The 21,404-nt window shown below is 40.9% G+C and overlaps 1 protein-coding gene across 1 annotated transcript in view; it reads left to right on the plus strand.

The window, feature by feature from the left end:
• spryd3 (SPRY domain containing 3) overlaps positions 1 to 21,404 on the plus strand; it is a 136,497-nt gene that overhangs the window by 85,106 nt on the left and 29,987 nt on the right. The window contains 1 exon segment of the mRNA XM_051925083.1: positions 7,906 to 7,963. Within this exon segment, the coding sequence (XP_051781043.1) occupies positions 7,906 to 7,963 (58 nt within the window).

Below are 21,404 nucleotides of genomic sequence, written 5' to 3' on the forward strand. Positions count from 1 at the left end.
CTTATGTAAAATCAGAGGACTTGCTGTACAAATAAAACTGTGTCACTATATTTTTACTAATGATTTAGGTGTCCTAGGTTTCTGTTAAAATCAACCAACCAATCAATATTATATATAATGACATTTATGTTGAGAGGTACTGTTAAATCAATCGAGATCAGTCTTTTCAGAGGGGAGGTTATATAAAGATTAACCGACTGGACGTTCCTTTGTATTATTCAGTCATTTAAAGGTTAAATCCTTGAATCATTTTTAATTTATATAGTGTCTTTCAAAGTAAGATACGTGACAGAACACTTTTGCAAATATAGATGGAAAGATTATAGTACAACAGAAACTGAGGTATGCCTGCTGTGTGAAATTTGGAGGGCAGTCCATTAAGAGAAGACTATATATTCATTGTAGAATTACCTGTCCTGTTAAGTCAGTCAGTCATTTTCTAACCTGCTCCGTCCTGAACAAGATAGTGGGGTGTGCTAGAGCCTATCCCAGTAAGTATAAGGTGCAAGGAAGGAACAAACCTTGGAAAGGGAGCCAGTCCATCACAGGGCAAACACACACACATATACACACACCCAGGCTAATATATTATCACCAGTCCACCTAACCTGCATGTTTTTGGATTGTGTAAGGAAACTGGAGAACCTAGAGGAAACCCCGCAGACACGGGGTGAACATGCAAAATGCATGCAGGGAAAAATCCAGGACACAATCCCTGTTCTCTGTACTGTGAGGCAGCAGTGCCACCACGTCTGATGTCCTGTTAAGTCATTTATTAAATTAACTTCCAGTTAGTGTTCAGAAGCTATTGAGAAGGCTAACAGAATGTTAGTCCAAGGAGGTTCTGCTCAAACTTTATAACACACTGATGAGGCTTTGTCTGGAGTACTGTGTGCAGTCTTCCCATGGGCTCACCACCTATGGGAGGGGCCAAGGAGGTCGGGTGCAGTGTGAGTTGGGTAGTGGCCGAAGGCGGGGACCTTGTTGGTCCGATCCTCGGCTACAGAATCTGGCTCTTGGGATGTGGAATGTCGCCTCTCTGAAGGGGAAGGAGCCTGAGCTTGTGTGCGAGTTTGAGAGGTTCCGGTACCACTCTGGAGTTGCCCCCGGTGAGAGGTGCCGAGCGGGTGTGGGCATACTTATTGCCCCCCGACTTGGAGCCTGTACATTGGCGTTTACCCCGGTGGACGAGAGGATAGCCTCCCTTCACCTTCGGGTGGAGGGACGGCTCCTAACTGTTGTTTGTGCGTATGCACCGAACAGCAGTTCAGAGTACCCACCCTTTTTGGAGTCCCTGGAGGGGGTGCTAGAGGGCATACCTTCTGGGGACTCCCTCGTACTGCTGGGAGACTTCAATGCTCACATGGGCAATGACACTGAGACCTGGAAGGGCATGATTGGGAGGAATGGCCCCCCCGATCTGAACCCAAGTGCTGTTTTGTTATTGGACTTCTGTGCTTGTCACGGATTGTCCATAACAAACACCAAGTTCAAGCATAGGGGTGTTCATATGTGCACTTGGCACCAGGACACCCTAGGCCTCAGTTCGATGATTGAGTTTGTGGTCGTGTCGTCGGACTTGCAGCCACATGTCTTGGACACTCGGGTTAAGAGAGGGGTGGAGCTGTCAACTGATCACCACCTGGTGGTGAGTTGGCTTTGATGGTGGGGGAGGATGCTGGTCAGGCCTGGTAGGCCCAAACGTGTTGTAAGGGTCTGCTGGGAACGTCTGGCAGAGCCCCCTGTCAGAAGTAGCTTCAACTCCCACCTCCGGCAGAACTTCGACCATGTCCCAAGGGAGGTGGGGGACATTGAGTCCGAATGGGCCATGTTCCGTTCCTTTATTGTTGAGGCGGCTGACCGGAGCTGTGGCCGTAAGGTGGTCGGTGCCTGTCATGCCGGCAATCCCCGAACCCGTTGGTGGACACCGGCGGTGAGGAATGCTGTCAAGCTGAAGAAGGAGTCCTACTGGTCCCTTTTGTCCTGTGGGACTCTGGAGGCAGCTAATAGGTACTGGCAGGCCAAGCGGAATGCGGCTTCGGTGGTTGCTGAGGCAAAAACTCGGGCATGGGAGGAGTTTGGGGAGGCCATGGAGAACGACTTTCAGACGGTTTCGAGGAGATTCTGGTCCGGCGTCTCTGGAGGGGGAAGCAGTGCAGTGTCAACACTGTATATGGTGGGGATGGTTCGCTGCTGACCTCGACTCGGGACATTGTTGGTCAGTGGGGGGAGTACTTCGAAGACTTCCTCAATCCCACAAACATGCCTTCCAATGAGGAAGCAGAGCCTGGGCACTCGGAGGTGGGCTCCCCCACATCTGGGACTGAGGTCACCGAGGTGGTCAAAAAACTCGTTGGTGGCAGGGCCTCAGGGGTGGATGAGATACGCCCGGAGTTCCTCAAGTCTCTGTATGTTGTAGGGCTGTCTTGGTTGACAAGTCTCTGCAACATCGCATGGACATCAGGGACAGTGCCTCTGGATTGGCAGACCGGGGTGGTGGTCCCCCTCTTTAAGAAGGGGGACCGGAGGGTGTGTTCCAACAACAGAGGGATCACACTCCTCAGCCTCCCTGGAAAAGTCTATTCGGGGCTTCTGGAGAGGAGGGTCCGTCGGATAGTCGAACCTCGGATTCAGGAGGAACAGTGTGGTTTTCATCCTGGTCGCAGAACAGTGGACCAGCTCTACACCCTTAGCAGAGACCAGGAGGGTGCATGGGAGTTCGCCCAACCAGTCTACATGTGTTTTGTGGACTTGGAAAAGGCATTTGACCGTGTCCCTCGGGGAATCCTGTGGGGGGTGCTTCAGGAGTATGAGGTACCAGACCCCCTGATAAGGGCTGTTCGGTCCCTGTACAACTGGTGTCAGAGCTTGGTCCGCATTGCCGGCAGTAAGTCGAACCCGTTTCCAGCCAGGGCTGCTCTTTGTGACCGATTCTGTTCATAACTTTTATGGACAGAATTTCTAGGCGCAGCCAGGGTGTTGAGGGGGTCCGGTTTGGTGAACTCAGGATTGGGTCACTGCTTTTTGCAGATGATGTTGTCCTGTTTGCTTCATCAGGCCGTGATCTTCAGCTCTCTCTGGATCGGTTCGCAGCTGAGTGTGAAGCGGCTGGGATGGGAATCAGCACCTCCAAATCGAAGACCATGGTCCTCAGCCGGAGAAGGTTGGAGTGCCCTCTCAGGGTTGGGAGCGAGATCCTGCCTCAAGTGGAGGAGTTCAAGTATCTCAGGGTCTTGTTCACGAGTGAGGGAAGAATGGAGCGTGAGATCGACAGGCGGATTGGTGCGGTGTCCGCAGTGATGCGGTCTCTGCATTGGTCTGTCGTGTTGAAAAAGGAGCTGAGCCGTAAGGCAAAGCTCTCAATTTACCAGTCGATCTATGCTCCTACCCTCACCTATGGTCATGAGCTATGGGTAGTGACCGAAAGAACGAGATTGCAAATACAAGCGGCTGAAATGAATTTCCTCCACAGGGTGTCTGGGCTCTCCCTTAAAGATAGGGTGAGAAGCTCAGTCATCCAGGAGGGGCTCAGAGTAGAGCCTCTGCTCCTCCGCATCATGAGGAGTCAGATGAGGTGGCTCGGGTATCTGATCAGGATGCCTCCTGGTCGCCTCCCTGGTGAGGTGTTCCGGGAACGTCCAACCGGGAGGAGGCCCCGGGGAAGACCCAGGACACGCTGGAGGGACTGTGTCTCTCGGCTGGCCTGGGAACGCCTCAGGATTCTCCCGGAAGAGCTAGAAGTGGTGGCCGGGGAGAGGGAAGTCTGGGTATCTCTGCTCAAGCTGCTGCCCCTGTGACCTGACCTCGGATAAGCGGAAGAGGATGGATGGATGGATGGATGGATGGACTGTGTGCAGTTTTGGTGTCTTGGCTTAAAAAGGACATAGCTGCACTGGAAAAAGTCCAGAGAAGCACAACTAGGCCGATTTTCAGTTTAAGCAAAAGACGACCAAGAGGAGACACACCTGAAGTGTTAAAGTTATGAAGGGAATTAGTCCAGTGGATCAAGGCTGTTATTTTATAATGAGTTCATCAAGAACACAGGGACATAGTTGGAAACTTGTGAAGGGTAAATTTCACGCAAACATTAGGAGGTTTTTCTTTACACAGAGAAACCATAGGCACATGGAATAAGCTACCAAGTAGTGTGGTACCTTGCCAGAAATTTCTTTAAAGAAAATCTCTTGCCATCCATCTGTAAGATGAAGCTGACGCATAGTTACATTATACAGCAAGACAGTGGGACAAATCAAGTTCACATCAGGAAGAATGAAAAGCATTTGATAAGGTATCACATAAGAAGTTGGGCATCAAACTAAACGAAGTGCAAGTTCAGGGTGTTTTTGTGTAGATGGATGCAGAATTGGCTAAAACACAAGAATCTGAGAATAATGGTGAGAGGAAGCCTGTCAGAATCGTTAAGAGTGATATCCCTCAAGGGTCACTACTAGGTTTGCTGCTGTTTTTCATATATATAAATTATATGGATAGGAATATAAATAACAAGCTGGTTAAGTTTGTAAATGATGTGAAGCTTGGTGGATTGGCAGATAAAGTAGAATCCATTAAATTGTTACAGTGTGACCTGGACAGCATACAGACTTGGGCAAATTTGTGGCAGATTAAATTTAATATAAGTAAATTTGAAATATTACATACCGGAAATAAAAATGTTAGATTTGAATACACAATGGGAGGTCTGAAAATTAAAAGTACTGCATATTAGAAGTATTTAGGAGTCACTTTCATACAGTGTTCAGAAGTCATTAAGTGGGCTAACTGAATGTTTGGTTATATAGCACAATGTGTAGAATACAAGTCAAAACAGGTTATGATTAAGCTTTATAATGCACTAGCGAGGCCTCACCTGGAGTTCTGTGTGAAGTTTTGGCCTCTGGGCTATAAAAATGTATTAGAAGTGCCTGATTTCAGGGCTGATGGGGATGAGTTATAAGGAAATTTAAATTTATATGTAAATATATATAATTTAAACAAAAGGAGATTAAGATGGAACATGATTGAAGTGTTTACATTTGTGAGTTAGTACAGTGGATTGAGACTGTTACTTTAAAATTGTTCAACAAGTACATGAGGACACAGTTGGAAACTTTAGGAAGGATTTTTTTTAGGATGTATTTCTTCACACAGAGAACCAAAGACACATGAAGTAAGTTTTTAAGTACTGTGAAAGACAATAGGACTTTAGGGGCCTTAAAAGCTCGACCCTCACTTGTTGGACTGAATGGGCTCTTTGCATCAAAATTTTTCTGATGTTCTAATGTAATAATAGTAAAGACATACTGTATTAGTGGTAAGAAAGTCCAGAGATGAGCGATTAGGCCTATTCCAGGAGTGCAAGGTATGAATTGTGAAGAAAATTTCAACCCTTTCAGTTTAAGCAAATGGAGATTTAGAAGTAACATTGTTGTAGTTTTTAAAATTATACAATTAATTTGTACTGTAGTTCCTAGTTGTTACTGTAAATTAAGTTCTTCAACAAGAATCATGGGGACACAGATTGAAGGGTAAATTTCACATAAGGTCTAGAAGGTTTTACTTCACACAGAAAATCATAGACACATGGAATAAATTACCCAGTAGTTTGGAAGAAAGTGGTACTTTAGGGACTTTCAAAATTTGAGTTGTCATTTTGGAAAAAAATTGGCAAATAGTATTAGGTTGGATTGAATGGCCTGTTTTCATCAGAACTGTTCTAATAATACTGAATCATAGAAAATGTTTGATTGCAGTCATTGCAACTAAAGGTGATTCAAAAGTTAAATGTAAGGCACAGATGCTTTTTCATATCAATTTTTTTCAATAAATTACAATAAGTGTTAAAAAAAAAAAAAAAGACTGAATTTTTTTTCACTCAACTGCCCTTGAACTGTGTAAGTATATTGTGGTTGAAGTCTGGAAAACATTCAGTGTCAAATGTTTGAAATAACAGACCAAATAAAGAATACTTTTATGACATTTTAGAGAAAGCCCCAAAAAAAAATTTAAGTGCTAGAGTCAGAAGTATACACAACCCGCATACTTATAACTATGTACCACACATTCACACCCAATTCTATTAAGGTAGTTAATTTCACTGGCACCCTGAAATGCCAGATTTTTGTATCAACCCCAGTTTTATTTGTAATTTTCAGTTCAATATGTTTCTTTCAACATTTTATGCTGAAGTCCACCACCTGTGTGCTATACTGTGTTTCATCTCAATTTAGCCTATAATGCAATAGATGACATAAATTTGAGTAGTACTTAAACCAGGCAATTTGAAATATATCAGTAACACAGAAATCAAAATAAGCTGTGCAGACATAAGAAGAATAATATAAAGTAAAATGTGACTGACTGGGCTGCCTTCTTTGTACTACTTAGTTACTCTACAGGCCGAGTTGTCCAATATTCAACTTGCTTTTTCCAAGATATTTTTTTCCTCCTACTTATAATTGCACTGAGCTGTAGTCTTCTAGGAAACAATTGGAGAAGGTACCAGTTTGTCTCAAAGCATAAAAATAATTTCTGTCATACTTACTCCAGTTGAAAAATTCTTGTTGTCTAATCTTTGTACTGTACGAAGAAACACCCAGGAACAACTTGAAAACTCTGCACAGAAAACAAGCAGAAAACAGGACATAACCTGTTGAGAACGCCACACCATATTAGTCATTCAGTCTGACTTTTACACAGTGACTTTCTTTGTAAAGGGCACTTCTAGTGCTTTAGCAGTAAAACCCATATTAGGTACTGTATGTCCAGTGCCCACATAGAGAAGGCCTCCAAAATGTGGCAACACGGATTCAGTGGATCATAATGAGCAAAACTGCCAGAATGGTTTGAACTCTGCAACTGTATGGTGATGGCATCTCCCACCTATACCATTTCTTATCTCCGCTTCCTCTTGTATTTTAGAGCATATAGCTTCAGCAATATTGAGTGAATATTTGCTGTTGCATCCTTATATTTGTAAAGTGGTATTGTTCAAGTGGATTTCACCATCATTTCATTTATCTGTTCCTTGAACAGCAAACATTATACAGTAGGTGCATGCAGCAGCTTGCACACCTTGGCTGTGTTTTCCTTACTTTTGTGAAAATGACTTTCCATCCAGTTAAAACATGAGGTGACTTCATATCAGGTGGATTGGGACATCTACGGTAGTGTAAAAGAACAAAAGTCCTGCTATCCAGTAATGTTGTAAGCTTAGAAAATCAGCCAAATCCACCAACACACATTTCATACCAGTAAGTGTTGCAAAAAAGGCTCTGTTTTTCCATTATTATTCTTGAATGGAATGATGAAGTATTGAGCTGACCGCAGTTTAATTAAAATGATGGCACAGATTTGTCCTCTTAAGACTATGATTGCTATCACTGAAAGCAAGTGAAGAGTGAGTTTATGGTATTACAATAAAAACACATCTCTCTCCCATTCCCCCCTTTCAAAACACTAATTGCTATTGACTCATCTTTGTATCAGATGTGGCCACTGGCATGTTTGATTTGGCAGAAAACTATCTGCTTTCTGTGTTTAATATAAGCAAAAGGCACTTAATGGAGTCTACTTGGCCTCATCCCCAAAGCTCTAGAATTGTCTATGTTTGGCTTCTAATGGCACAGCGACATCCTCAGACAAGCAGACTTCACTCTGGAAATGCTGACGTGTAAGACGTTTACTTAAGTGGAATAAATGAATCCCGACTTTCTCCACTTCCTGTCACCAGTCCAGGCCACTGTTGCCTTTTACTGCAGGTCAGGTATCTAGTAACTGTTACTTTTATATTTTCTGTGTATTTAAGCCTCATTGCTGTTGAATTTGTTTTAGACCATGAGTTTTGTGTCTTTACTTTTTAATTGTTGCCTTAACAGTTTTGTTCTGTTGTCTCTGTTTTGTTTTAAGGACTATCCAAAAAACCGGCATCCTGGATGGAGCAGAGGATCTGTTGCATATCATGCAGGTAAAGCAAATACCATCCTTTGAAGGCTGATCCTACAGATGTGTGCTTTCCTAAGCTGCCACTCTGTAAAATGGTCTTTTAGTGCTAAGCAGAATATTTTGCAAAGGTAAGTATCATTGACCTTGTGATTTAGAAGCATCAAACAGCCAGGAAATCATTGAGAAGCGGTCTACTGGGAAAGTCTGAATTCTCAAATTCACAGAATTTGATTCATGGCTGCAGAGGGCCTTCCCCAGGAGAAACTAACTATAAACATAGTGCAGGGCTTGATCGTTGTGAAATGAAAAGAGGTTTGGTGGCAGCCATCTGTACACTTGAATCAGGCTGCCAAAATGAAAGCTTGGTTCCAAATGACATGTCTCAACAGACTTCAGTCCAACAGTTTGCAAATATGGCAGTTTTAAAGCCGGGCAGGGGAAGTGATGTCAGCCGGGCAGAGACCGGAAGTGATGTCATCACCCCAGAACCAGAAGTGATGTCATCGGGACCGGAATTGACATCCTTGAATCCAGGCGAAATTTCCTGTGACACTTCATACAACAAATGTGATGCTGATTATAGTTTACTGATTTTCACTTGATTTTTCTAAAATTATCCATATTACTAAACGAGAATGGTAAACCGGATGGACGCAGGGACATGGGCCGTGGACACAAAAGACGTAGTGCGCAGGCGCCACACAAAGCCCCCCTCCAAGCACCGGAAACTGAGAAATGATGCGCCGCGCCCATAGCAACAGACCCATGCAACAAAGCGCCACACGAAGCCCATACCACACGAAACAGGACACACACAAAAAAGAGGATTCAGACCCACGGCACACAAAGCACCCGTCCACTAACAGAAATAAGAAATGAGGCAATGTGCCCCTAGCACACCAAAAACAAAGGAGTCAGACGCAAGCGCCACATAGCAGACGAAACGGGACGTACACAAAAAGGAGGATTCAGAATATGGATAGTGAGGCAACGCGCCCCTAGGACACAAAAACGAGTCACACGCAAGCGCCACACAAAGCCCATGGCACACGAAACGGGACAGACTACGGATTTCACACACTAACATAAATAAGACATGAGACACAAAGCACCCCTCCACTAACAGAAATATGAAATCAGGCAACGCGCCCATATCACACAAAAACGAGGAGTCAGACACACACCCCAAAGTGAAACGGGACAGACTACGGACTCCACACACGGTCACCCATCGAGCCCGAGATTGAGGCTCAAAAACGGAAGAGCAACCAAAAGTGAACACTCGAGATCATACAAAAACCCCACACATACGGACAACACAACATATTTGAATCAGATTATCCCCGCCTAACAGTGAAACGGCACAATCTAAGGAGTCCACAAGCAAACAAGTCATGAATTCACGATCACGGGTACAAAACGATACGGCTCGAGTAACGGGACCACAAACATGAACAATACACGTCGGCGCCTACAACGCGCTTCTCAAACCGCGGAAGAAAAAATGTCTCGGCTCCAAAAACACATGTCACTCCTTATTCAAAATACCGGTCCCAATCACAGAAACATCGGTATCCACTATGAAAATGAACAGTAACAATGCACGTGACATCCGTCTTGCAAAACTATTAATTATAGATGAATGTACAATGGCATCCAGTCACTTACTCAACACCATTGATAAACTTCTACAAACGTTGATGAATAATAATATTCCCTTTGGAGGAAAGGTACTTTTATTAGGAGGAGATTTTAGACAGTGCTTAGCTATTGCTCCACATGCCATGCGCTCAGCTATTGTTCAGTCCCCCTTAAAATACGCGGACGACGTCATACATAAACAACAAGAGACCGAACTACAATACATATACAGGCGCGACACCTGATTGGTAATAATACGAAGAAACGAACAGTCCGCATATTAACAGTGAGTGCGATCCTCCTTATTACTTATCCATATTACTAACGATAAAGAACAAAGAAGTCATCAATTCACGATCATGGGTACAGAACGAGACGGCTCGAGTAACGGGACCACAAACACGAACCCGCATCAAAAAAAACAATAAACGTCGGCGCCTACAACGTGCTTCTAAAACCGCGGAAGAAAAAATGTTACGCGGACAATTGGCATTGCTTTCAAAAGATACAGTTGGTACAAAACATGCGATGTCCAGGTCCAGAATATAACAATTGGTTATTACAACTGGGAGATGGGACACTCACCAATACAGATGGACTTCACCCAGATATTATTACAATTCCTCAAGCCTTTATCTGCGACGACTTAGTTACGGAGATATTTGGAATAGCAATCTCATTAGACCAAATACCCCTTTTAACACAACCTCTGCTCCTTAGGGACAAGCTGACAGAGATGGGAGTAGATTCATACCTGGTGGCATGGATCGTGGACTATCTTACAAACAGACCTCAGTATGTGTGTCTCGGGAATTGCAGATCTGACATTGTGGTCAGCAACACAGGAGCGCTGCAGGGGACTGTACTTTCTCCGGTCCTGTTCAGCCTATATACATCGGACTTCCAATATAACTCGGAGTCCTGCTACGTGCAAAAGTTTGCTGACGACACTGCTATCGTGGGCTGCATCAGAAGTGGGCAGGAGGAGGAGTATAGAAACCTCATCAAGGACTTTGTTAAATGGTGCGACTTAAACCACCTACAACTGAACACCAGCAAAACCAAGGAACTGGTGGTGGATTTTAGGAGACCCAGGCCCCTCATGGACCCCGTGATCATCAGAGGTGACTGTGTGCAGAGGGTGCAGACCTATAAATACCTGGGAGTGCAGCTGGACGATAAATTGGACTGGACTGCCAATACTGATTCTCTGTGCAAGAAAGGACAGAGCCGCCTGTACTTCCTTAGAAGACTGGCATCCTTCAACATCTGCAGTAAGATGCTGCAGATGTTCTATCAGATGGTTGTGGCAAGTGCCCTCTTCTACGCAGTGGTGTGCTGGGGAGGCAGCATTAAGAAGAAGGATGCCTCACGCCTGGACAAACTGGTGAGGAAGGCAGGCTCTATTGTTGGCATAGAGCTGGACGGTTTGACATCCGTAGCAGAGCAGCGGGCACTCAGCAGGCTCCTATCAATTATGGAGAATCCACTACATCCATTAAACAGTGTCATCTCCAGACAGAGGAGCAGTTTCAGCGACAGACTGCTGTCACTGTCCTGCTCCACTGACAGACTGAGAAGATCATTCCTCCCCCAAACTATGCGACTCTTCAATTCCACCAGAGGGGGTAAACGTTGAACATTATTCAAGTTATTGTCTGTTTTTTACCTGCATTTTTTATTACTCTTTAATTTAATATTTTTTTTGCTGCCGGAGTATGTGAATTTCCCCCTGGGATTAATAAAGTATCTATCTATCTATCTATCTATCTATCTATCTATCTATCTATCTATCTATCTATCTATCTATCTATCTATCTATCTATCTATCTATCTATCTATCTATCTATCTATCTATCTATCTATCTATCTATCTATCTATTCATTCAAAAAAATATTAATGTTGATCACATAAATAACAAAGTCATTGCGTTACTTCCTGTAGGGGCACGGCTCTTTCTAAGCTCTGACAAAGTTGACTCTGATGACAACAATGACCATCTTAATTTCCCCTTACAATATTTCAACACTATTAACCCAGCCGGATTACCACAACACAGTCTTAACCTTACAATCGGAACAATAATCATGCTATTAAGAAACCTTAACAGTAAACAAGGTTTATGCAATGGTACACGTTTAGTCGTCAACACCATGACACACAATGTTATTGAAGCAAAACTTCTTACAGGAACACATGCTAACAATACTGTTCTGATTCCTACAATTCACCTTACAAGTTCTGACCTAGAATTACCTTTTACACTTAAACGGCGACAGTTCCCCATTAAACCTGCATTTGCCATGACCATCAACAAATCACAAGGCCAAACCATAAACAAGGTTGGCATCTACCTCTCTGACCCCGTTTTTGGACATGGACAACTTTATGTGGCCTTCTCACGAGTTCGATGTTCATCTGACGTTAAAGTTAAGGTTATAAATGATCCATGCCAAGGGAAACTCATTCAAGAACAAGACACCATCTTTACTACTAATGTTGTGTACAAAGAAATTTTCCAATAAATCTTTACACTGTGCCTTGCAATTTATTCTTTGCTTCCTATGTGCGTCATCTACACCTTCACACTATGCTATATCTCATACATACATCACGCTATTTATAATTACCCAACACCAGGGGTTGGCGAGCGAAGCCCCCTAGTAGAAATGAGAAAACAACAAAAACTGATGCTTAGGTTGGAAGAAAAATGGATACAGTATAGCATAGTTTCCTCAAGTATGGGTTGTAATTTGCCACTTTTTGGGTTACTCACGGTTGTGACTCACTGTTGTATTCAAGTAGAAATGGTTACATATGATTTGTGAAGTATCTCACGATGGGTTGCCACAGGCAGTTTAAGCAATCGACATAGCACTGCTATTACTGTCGGCAATTGGCAGCAATTCTCCACAGGGGATGTTCCCTACTATGACTGTTGGCAGCAACTCTACAAGGGGGAAAACCAACAACCCAAAGTGACTGTTGGGGTCTAATCTCCAAGGGAAAATAACTTTTGGCAACGATTCTACAAGGGAGAACGCCCCCATTGCTATGAATGTTGGTGGCGATTATACTAGAGGGACCACCCCCTGATCTGATGATCATCATGGACTGGCTTTCAAAGAGTCTTGAGTGTTAAGTAACACCGCAGTAGAATATTATAGTATTTTGCTGCCCTGTTTATCATCTAAATTTTATACTAGCTGGCATCTTTTTTTTGCATCTAATTTAGGTATAATGTGAAGGCCAAATGCTCAGTCCATGTGATATATCAAGACTCTGATTTAATTTTACTATTGCAAGCTAAGAAAGAGCTTAGTATGAAAAGTGTACTGTGCAAGCATTACCATGCTAGAATGAAATATACGTACTCTGGCACTCTGCAAGCTAGGATAATCTCACCACCTCCAGCCCAAAGGATTAGCTGATTAGAGTACTTTGTGCTGAATTTAGAATTCACAAACTAATGTAATCAAAGAAAAAGCTGAGAAGCAAGAAGCATAAACTAAAAGCAAAAATAAATTACATTTTCTCATTTCCTGAGAGGCAAAAGTCTCTGTGTGAACCTTCTTGAAGTTAGGAATGTGTTAGAATTTTTTTTTGGTGACATTTCTATAGGCACACACATTTAGTGGCTGCTGTTTGGTATAATACTGGCTTTGAATACTATTTAGTTCTGGCTTTGATCTTGGTTTATAACATGGTGATATTTGGGCTTCTAGCTATCAATAGCATTTTATTTTTTATTCAAAGTTTGCATTTGTCTTGTTAATGAGGTGAAATATCAAAAAGTATCAAGCTCAGCATCTCTGTGAATAAGCTCGATGACTCTTCTGCTTTCCTCTTAAAAAATGGAAGACAGATTAAAAATCTCTGGCACTCAATACCTTACCTTTCTAGCAAAATATTTCAGCCGCCCTACTGAACACATTATCAGCTCAGACTGGCAAAATGAGCAACCCACAGATCTTCTTCCTCTTCTCTATCGTCTTCTTCAACTTTATCTTTAACATCCTTTTCCCAATATATTCAGCATCTCTCCTTTGCACATGTCCAAACCAACGCAATCTCGCCTCTATCTTTGTCTCCCAACCTGAGCTAACCCTCTTACGTCCTCATTTCTAGTCCTGTCCATCCTCGTCACACCCAATACAAATCTTTTTACAAAGCATTTTCAACTCTTGTCACCTCCAGCTCTGTCTCCTGCTTTCTGGTCACTGCCACTGTCTCAATGTCCATATAATAATGCTGGTCTCACTACCGTCCTGTACACCTTCCCTTTCACTCTTGCTGATACCGGTCTGTCACAAATTACTCCTGACACTCTTTTCCACCCCATCTGCACTCCCCATTACTCTGTATTGTTGATCCCAAGTATTTAAACTCATCCTCCTTTACCAACGTGTATTCTGTCTTGTTCCTACAGATCTTCATCCCTCTCCTCTCTAGAGCATAGCAAATACCCCAACCTGCCACAAGACCCCAATCCTCTAACTATTTAAGAACATTTATGCTCCGCAGAATGCTCAGTGGGCGATGGGCATGCTTTTGCCATGGAACCCCTGCAGAATTTTTTTTTCCTGTCCACCTAGGCCATCTGACTTTTTTTATCGGGCTCACATTTAGAAATTTAAAAATATATATTTAAAGACTTTGCTTCTCTTAATTGTATATCTATCTTATGTGAGTCTTTTTTTTTCTAGCTGCATCCTTTATATGAAATTGTTATGGAAATAAATGTTGTTACTTTTCTTATGGAAGGGCTAAAGTAGCATTTATAGCATCACTGTTGGTAAGGAAACCTTTTGCATAGGTGATCATTTTCATTGATTTTAATCATCTTTGCATCAATAATTAGCTTTACTTGAAAAATTTTATGTGCTTTTGATGTCTTAGAGAGGAAATAACAAACACAAGATTCAATCTTAAACAAGGCACAAAATCTATAGGGGAATATACTGAAGGTTTTAAAATACTAGCAGCTGATTTGGTCTAGAAAGACTCCTCCCTTATTTCAGCCTTTAGAAAATGGCTGTTTAGGGAACTGGAAATTAGCATGGCACTGTACCTACAACATTGGTCGCACCTTAGACTAGGAATTAGTCTGGCCCTTAACACTAGAATTACCAGAGCCTACGAAAAAACTCGTAGATCCGGCCCACCTTAAATCGCATTTTAAAACCGTTCTCACCTCTCCGCCAGCGTCTTTTGTCATCTAAATGTACTGATAAAGACATGCTGCAAGCAGCCGGCTATTCCATCCCCCCACCGACTTAGAACGTGGACGAACTTCTCTCAGCTCATGCCTTGATTGATTATCTGGGAGTGAAGTGGGTTTTAGAGTGGAAATAATAAATCGTTATTTGGAACACACGCTTTTCATGTGTGTTGCATTTCTACAGTAATCGGTGTAAACACATTTTTAAAACAGAAACGTTTATTATATTCTAGTAGCAAATGACAAAATGTTAGCATAAACTATATAATGTATGAAGCCTGAAGTCCAAATATTAAAGAAACACTTTCACAAAAGGTACAAAAAAAAGCCGCCTTAGTGTGCGAAATTGACACTCCGTCGCGCAATAGTATCAGTTGTTGACTAGGAATCAGAAGGTTACCAGTTCGACCCTGCATGATTTCATTTTGAGAAGTGTTCTTATTTTTTACTATTTTAGAATAAAAAGATACATTTGATTTCAGTCTGTAACAGCCGGTGTAATTTATGATATTTGTAAAGGTTAGCTTTGTTTATTTTTTTTTAATTGACACTGCTGTTTTCACATAAAGATGCGCAATAGCTCTGCAGTGTATCACGATACATATGACCACATGTTTTTTTCCCACAATCTTGCCAGTCTCCACATGTTGCTGTATGCTGTTTCTTTTTTACTCCAGGACATGCAGAGGAAAGCATAGTAAAGAGCAGTAACTTCAGCGCTATATGCAATCATCAGACACTCCCCATCTGACACTGCTGTTTTCACATAAAGACGTGCTATAGCTCTGCAGTGTACTTGTGACTGCATTGTCGTACCAATGCTTGCGAACTGAAGTGTCTGCATGCACTTTTCGTGGCATTACACATGTATTTTTTGACCATGCCCATGTCGCTCAAACACAGGAACATATGTTGATGTGAAAATATAACAAAACAAGTGCACTTTTATTCAAGACTATAACCGAAGAAAAAAGAAAGCAAGTTACAGTAGGCAGTTGATATGACAGCTTGCGTGGTGCAATGCTAAGAACTGCTGATTTCCATTCCGTGCTATATAACTGTTAACATTTAAATCTGATGATTGTGCGCAAGAACATGTGTGCGCAAGAACATGCAGGTGGCCAGTTGGCCAGTTGCTGCGTGCTGCAACGCACATTTTAAAAAAAGAAAGAGACAAATATATGTGACGTTTTGAAGAAATCACTTTATGACGTGAATAGTACCAATCAGAAAACATTGTCAAAGTAATGCAATATTATTTGAAAACGAACAGCGTCAGATCGGGTGTGAAGTTATACTGGCGCTGTTTGAGTCAGATCAGAAGCTAAATAAGCTGAACAAGCTCCTGTTCTGACTCTAAGTTAAAAGCATGAATTAATCAACAGAAATAACCGCGATCAACATTTTAAACTTAACGATTTACAGTGCATACCAATTTATAAATTTTATGTCCGTTTGAGGGAAAAAAAAACAAAACACTTTCTCCAAAGCTGGGAATTGAACTCGGGTCTCTGTAGCACGGCAGGGCTGCTGTGCTCCAAGACAGCAAACCTTAACATTAAGCCACGGAAGGTGTCATATCATCCTTGAACCTATTGTGAAAGTGTTTATTTGATGTTTGGACTTCAGGCTTCACATATTCTATAGTTTATGCCTACATTTTGTAACATTTATTACTAAAATATGAAAAAGTTTCTGTTTTAACAATGTGTTTACACAGATTACTGTAGAAACGGAACATGCATGAAATGCGTGTGTTCCAAATAACAATCTATTATTTCCACTGTAAAACTCCAGCAGTTCAGTCACTCCCAGATAATCAAACAAGGCATGAGCTGGGAAAACTTAGTGAACATTCTGCGATGGTGGGGAATGGAATAGCCGACTACTTGCTGCTCGTCTTAATCTGCACATTTAGAAGACAAAAGAGAGGTGAGAACGGTTTTAAGGTGGGCCGGATCTACAAGTTTTTTCGTAGACTCTGGTAATTGTAGTGTTAAAATGGATCTTCACATACTATTGCAGCAAAAAGAGAAAAGGGCAAGCCTAATCTAAAACCTCATGTGAAGTTAAGAAATCAGCCAACAGAATTGGGCAATTAACTCATTAGCTTGAAAAACTGCATAAGAAGGATCCAGAAAGGATTACATTGTTGTTGTTATAGAAGCTCAGGTCACTTGGTTAATGCATGCCCAAAAATAGCTGGCACACCCTATGCGGGGGTGTGCAGCTCCTATCAACAACATACTTTTAGACTTTTTGATACCACCACAAGTGTTAATAAGATTCATGTACAGACACTAACATGCTTAAAAAGAACTGCTGAAAATTGCATCATCGTGTGCCTAGTTTAAAATAACTATCTAAATATTCAACAAAGTGCAGTATAAATTTAGACAATTGACAGTGGCCTAAATGGAAAGTACTTTATCGAGTACTCAACATCATTCCTCCGAAAAAGTGGCTTTGCACATATGTCTTCCCGAATTACGAAGAGATATTGACCTCATTCCAGTCACCATGGATTGTTATTCAGTCATTCACTTTCTGAAGTATATATAGACTGGATAGACGTGTTCAGGAAACAACACATGAGAATTAGTGCCATACAGACATTACGACTGTGCCATTGCTACCTGGGGGACCCCTTCACAGAGGGAGAATATATACATTGACAGCTGTTGAAACAAAGCCAGTGACAGTTACTTCAAGACATTTTGGCAGGTGATTTATAAGACCATCTAACAGTCCAACTAGTGTTGGGCTTTTCCGCATAGAAAATAAAGACACTTAATTACATCTCTGCATTCACTATGAAGAATCAAATAAAATAACAGAAGCACATTGTCATCACCATTAATTCATCCTTGCCACATCAAGTAAATGGCTCTGAGATTTTTTTTTTTTTAACTGAATTGGACCTCAAATGCCCATACAATGTAATCTGCATAATTGCAGGTGACAAATAGAAAAACAACGTGTAGAACAACTTCAGGGCTCAGTGAATACCTGGTCATGCTGTATGGGTTGGCTATTGTCCCCTCTCTTTTTTCAGTCCTTTGTTACTGATACCTTTTTCTGTTCTGTTCTTGAGTCCACAAATTTAATGTTCAGGTCTGAGAAGGCCCCAAGCCATAAAGACTGACCAGTTCCTAACAACCCCTACCCCTTCTCAAATAGGTCCAGTCCCTGGTGGGGAGTGATAACTATTACTGTACTTATTCAGTAGCGTTGGTGTACTCATTATAAATCTCTCAAAGAAAGCTGCTACAAAAAGCTTCATATGAACTTAAGGAGCACACAAAGCTTTTAACAGACTTAAAAACCTTTTCACTATTGAACTGATTCTTTATTACCCTAATAATAACTCTTTCCCCTTCGAATCTGAAGTAGATTTAGTGTGAAGGTTAGAGTATTACTTCTGCAGCATTTTCTGGGCACTGTAAAACTGCACCCCACATACACTTCTCCAAAAAACTCTCTGTAGGGAATCAAGATTTATTAGCAATAAAACTCACTCTCAAAGGGTGAAGGTTACTACATCCACCAAAACATTTATGTGGGGACATTTTAATGGACTTCATTAAAGCTTTATCACTTTTGCAGGAATACACCGTTAATCTCGTGGTGGTAGTAGATAGTTTTTGAAAACAACTCATTGCATCCCTTTTAGAAACCTACTAATTAGTTTGATCAAAGATGTTCATGATAAAGAATATAAATATTTTGAATTTGTCATTTCAGACAGGGGACCTTGGTTTGTGTCTTACCTTTGGCAAAGGTCTACTCCAAATTTGTTTTAAAAATAAATTTATTGTTAGGGTTTTATCCTGGTAGCAATGGACACTCAGAGAGAACATACCAGGATCTTGAGAAATATCTACAATATCATGTGGATGTGTTCTTCAGTTCAACTGGAAGGATTTTCAGGAACATCCAACAATCATATTCTATGGGAGTATCCACTTTGGATAACTATTAGTGTTTTCTATTCTATCCACTATATCTTCTGTTGCTAATCTTTCTCAGTTCCTTGATACATTTAAGTTATTTTGGGTAAAGGTTAGGAAGAACCTATTGACTGCTGAAGTATCTAAGAGATAAACTAGGCTAATAAGGTTAGACAAACTGTAGCATTGAATATGGTTTGAGGGCTCCTGCCTGAAAATTAACTCCAAGATTTCACTCTGTAAAATTGTCAAAAGGACTTGGCTGGTTACCTGCTAGCTAGTTCTGATGAACCATTTATTGATCCATTCTTGTCGTCATGTACTGTCATCTGAAGCCTATCAGAAATAGTGTATATCCCTTTCCTAGTCATAGTACATGAAGAACCCCCAGGTATGAACTACAAAAATCAGAGACTCCTGTTATGTAGGTCCTCATGTTCAATATTTAGTGAATTGGCAAGGGTAGGACCTTGGGCTTCTGCCAGAAGTTGTGCATGCTCGACTATTGATCTGTCAGTTTCATTAGAAATTTAAACTAAATCCCAATGGACGTCTTTGGGGCCTGCACCTTAGGAGAGTGACTTTGTCAGAACATAGTAGGCATCAACATTTTGTGGCTTTGAGTACAGTGTGTTACTAGGCACACTGGGCTGGGTGTGTGAATCCATCCCGATTTTGCTATGAAAGAAGACAGTGTGCATTACAAAGAATCTAAGCTTAGACCACACCAAGTAAAGATGCAAGCAAGAGACTCAACACTTGTGCAAACTAAAGAAGTAAAATGTCATTCAGAAGTTTATTATTGGGTTTTAATATTATTTCACTCCAACTTTGAGTATGGTCTATCCTTAGAAATAGGTGATACTTTTAGAGAAAGGGTTACTGACTGAGAACGGCATTTTGTTTTGCCGTAGAGTTAGATTTTGTGCTGCCAGTGAGGTTAGGTATAAAAGACATGAAAAGCTCAACAACTGTGCTGACAACCTTGAAGACATTAATGCTTTGCTCTGAAAAATAAAAAGAAAAAAAAATTAATTCTCTTCTGCTCTTTACATCTGTTCAATAGGGTTTTGTTACTTGAGCAAAAGAAAAAAGCTAATAATAAAAGTAATGAATGTTCTTTCACAGCTGATTAAAAGAATTCATCATCCAAAAATTATTATGCCTTTTCTCACTCCATGTTGTTTGTAGTGATGGACAATAAAAACAAAAAAAAAATGTATGTCATCCCATGTCGATCTGGGATAACAAAATTCCTGATACAATGGTCCTGAATGGGAACCCATTTTGAACAACAGAAAATAATCACAAAATGTCCCATGAAAAATCTCAAATTTCTTGTGTCACATAATCCAAATGTCCTATCATATGTTCACAAGTACATGTTTTTTTCCTATAGTAATGTTACAAAGTAGATTTCTTGAAAATCCTTTCATGCATGACAGTGAAGCATGCTCATATGAGATTGAGCTTTTGAAATGACTGCTTCCATTTATTGGTCTGAAGTCCTGCCCAGCAGTAACGAATAAATGAACTTTCATGTTGCTTCATGTGATGTGAACATTGCAGAGTGTGGTCAGAGAGAGGTGTACAGTTACAGGATAAAAATTATAGAAGTGCAATTGAGAACATATTTATCCGAGATGCTCCAACAAGCAGAAGGTCATTTTACGAGTGCATGCTTCATAAACTGCTAATGAATATCCTTGCAGTACTGTAGTTTTGCTTTAATGCTTTGACAGTAACCAGTGAATTTGGATAGAGAACAGGGCTTCATTTCAAAAACTCGATCTCATTTGAGTACATTTCACTGTTATGCATCAGAGAATTTTCCAAAAATAGTTTATTTAATGAAATTTTATCATAAATAAATGTGTTTAGGATGCTTTGGCCATATGTCTGGATAGCTAAAATTTAGACCTTAGTAGTTTGGGATTTTATTTTTCATAGATTTTTTTTTCTTTTATGTTATTTAATGTTAACCAGGAGTCTTCAGCGATTCAAGCCAGTTGTATCAGGAATTATGTTATCTCGACTGTCCTCGAAAAAAATTAAACTAAAACTTTTTCTCAGCTGTCATTACAATCAATGTGCAGTTTGTAACAAATTCAAAAATATAATTTTGGCATGGAGGGATCCTTTACCATGGCCAGTGTCTGAGAACTAGTGTTCAACCTGTTTTTCTTATAAACATTTTTCTTTTGAATGCTATTCATTCTGCTTTTTTACAAGCTGTCCTTCAAATTCAAAACCTTTGTGATGCCTTAACTGTGGGGGTTTTATTATAGCTTCCAAACATTTCAGTGCAGGATTCTTTTTTTTCCATAATTTTTTCTTTGTTTTTTCTTTGTCTGCCTTTATTACAATTGGAGTAAATATGTGCTCCTAGGTTACACCTTGCAGGACTAAGCACACTTCCAAATGATCAGAGACAGTTTTCACTTCCATTAAATCTATTCATGTTTATGGGTATCTATGAAATACACCGTGCCTATAGAAAATCATCATACACTGTCATAATCCTTAGCTTTTGTTACATTACTCCCTGGAAATGAAAATTAATTTAATGTAACTATTTCTAGCTGTACTTGCACATTGTAGCCCTCAATGTCAAAGTTAAAATAACATTTTTAAAATCTGGGTCAATTGT

This window comes from Erpetoichthys calabaricus, chromosome 3 (genome assembly GCF_900747795.2).
Source record: "Erpetoichthys calabaricus chromosome 3, fErpCal1.3, whole genome shotgun sequence".
In the NCBI taxonomy this organism is placed as follows: Eukaryota; Metazoa; Chordata; class Cladistia; order Polypteriformes; family Polypteridae; genus Erpetoichthys; species Erpetoichthys calabaricus.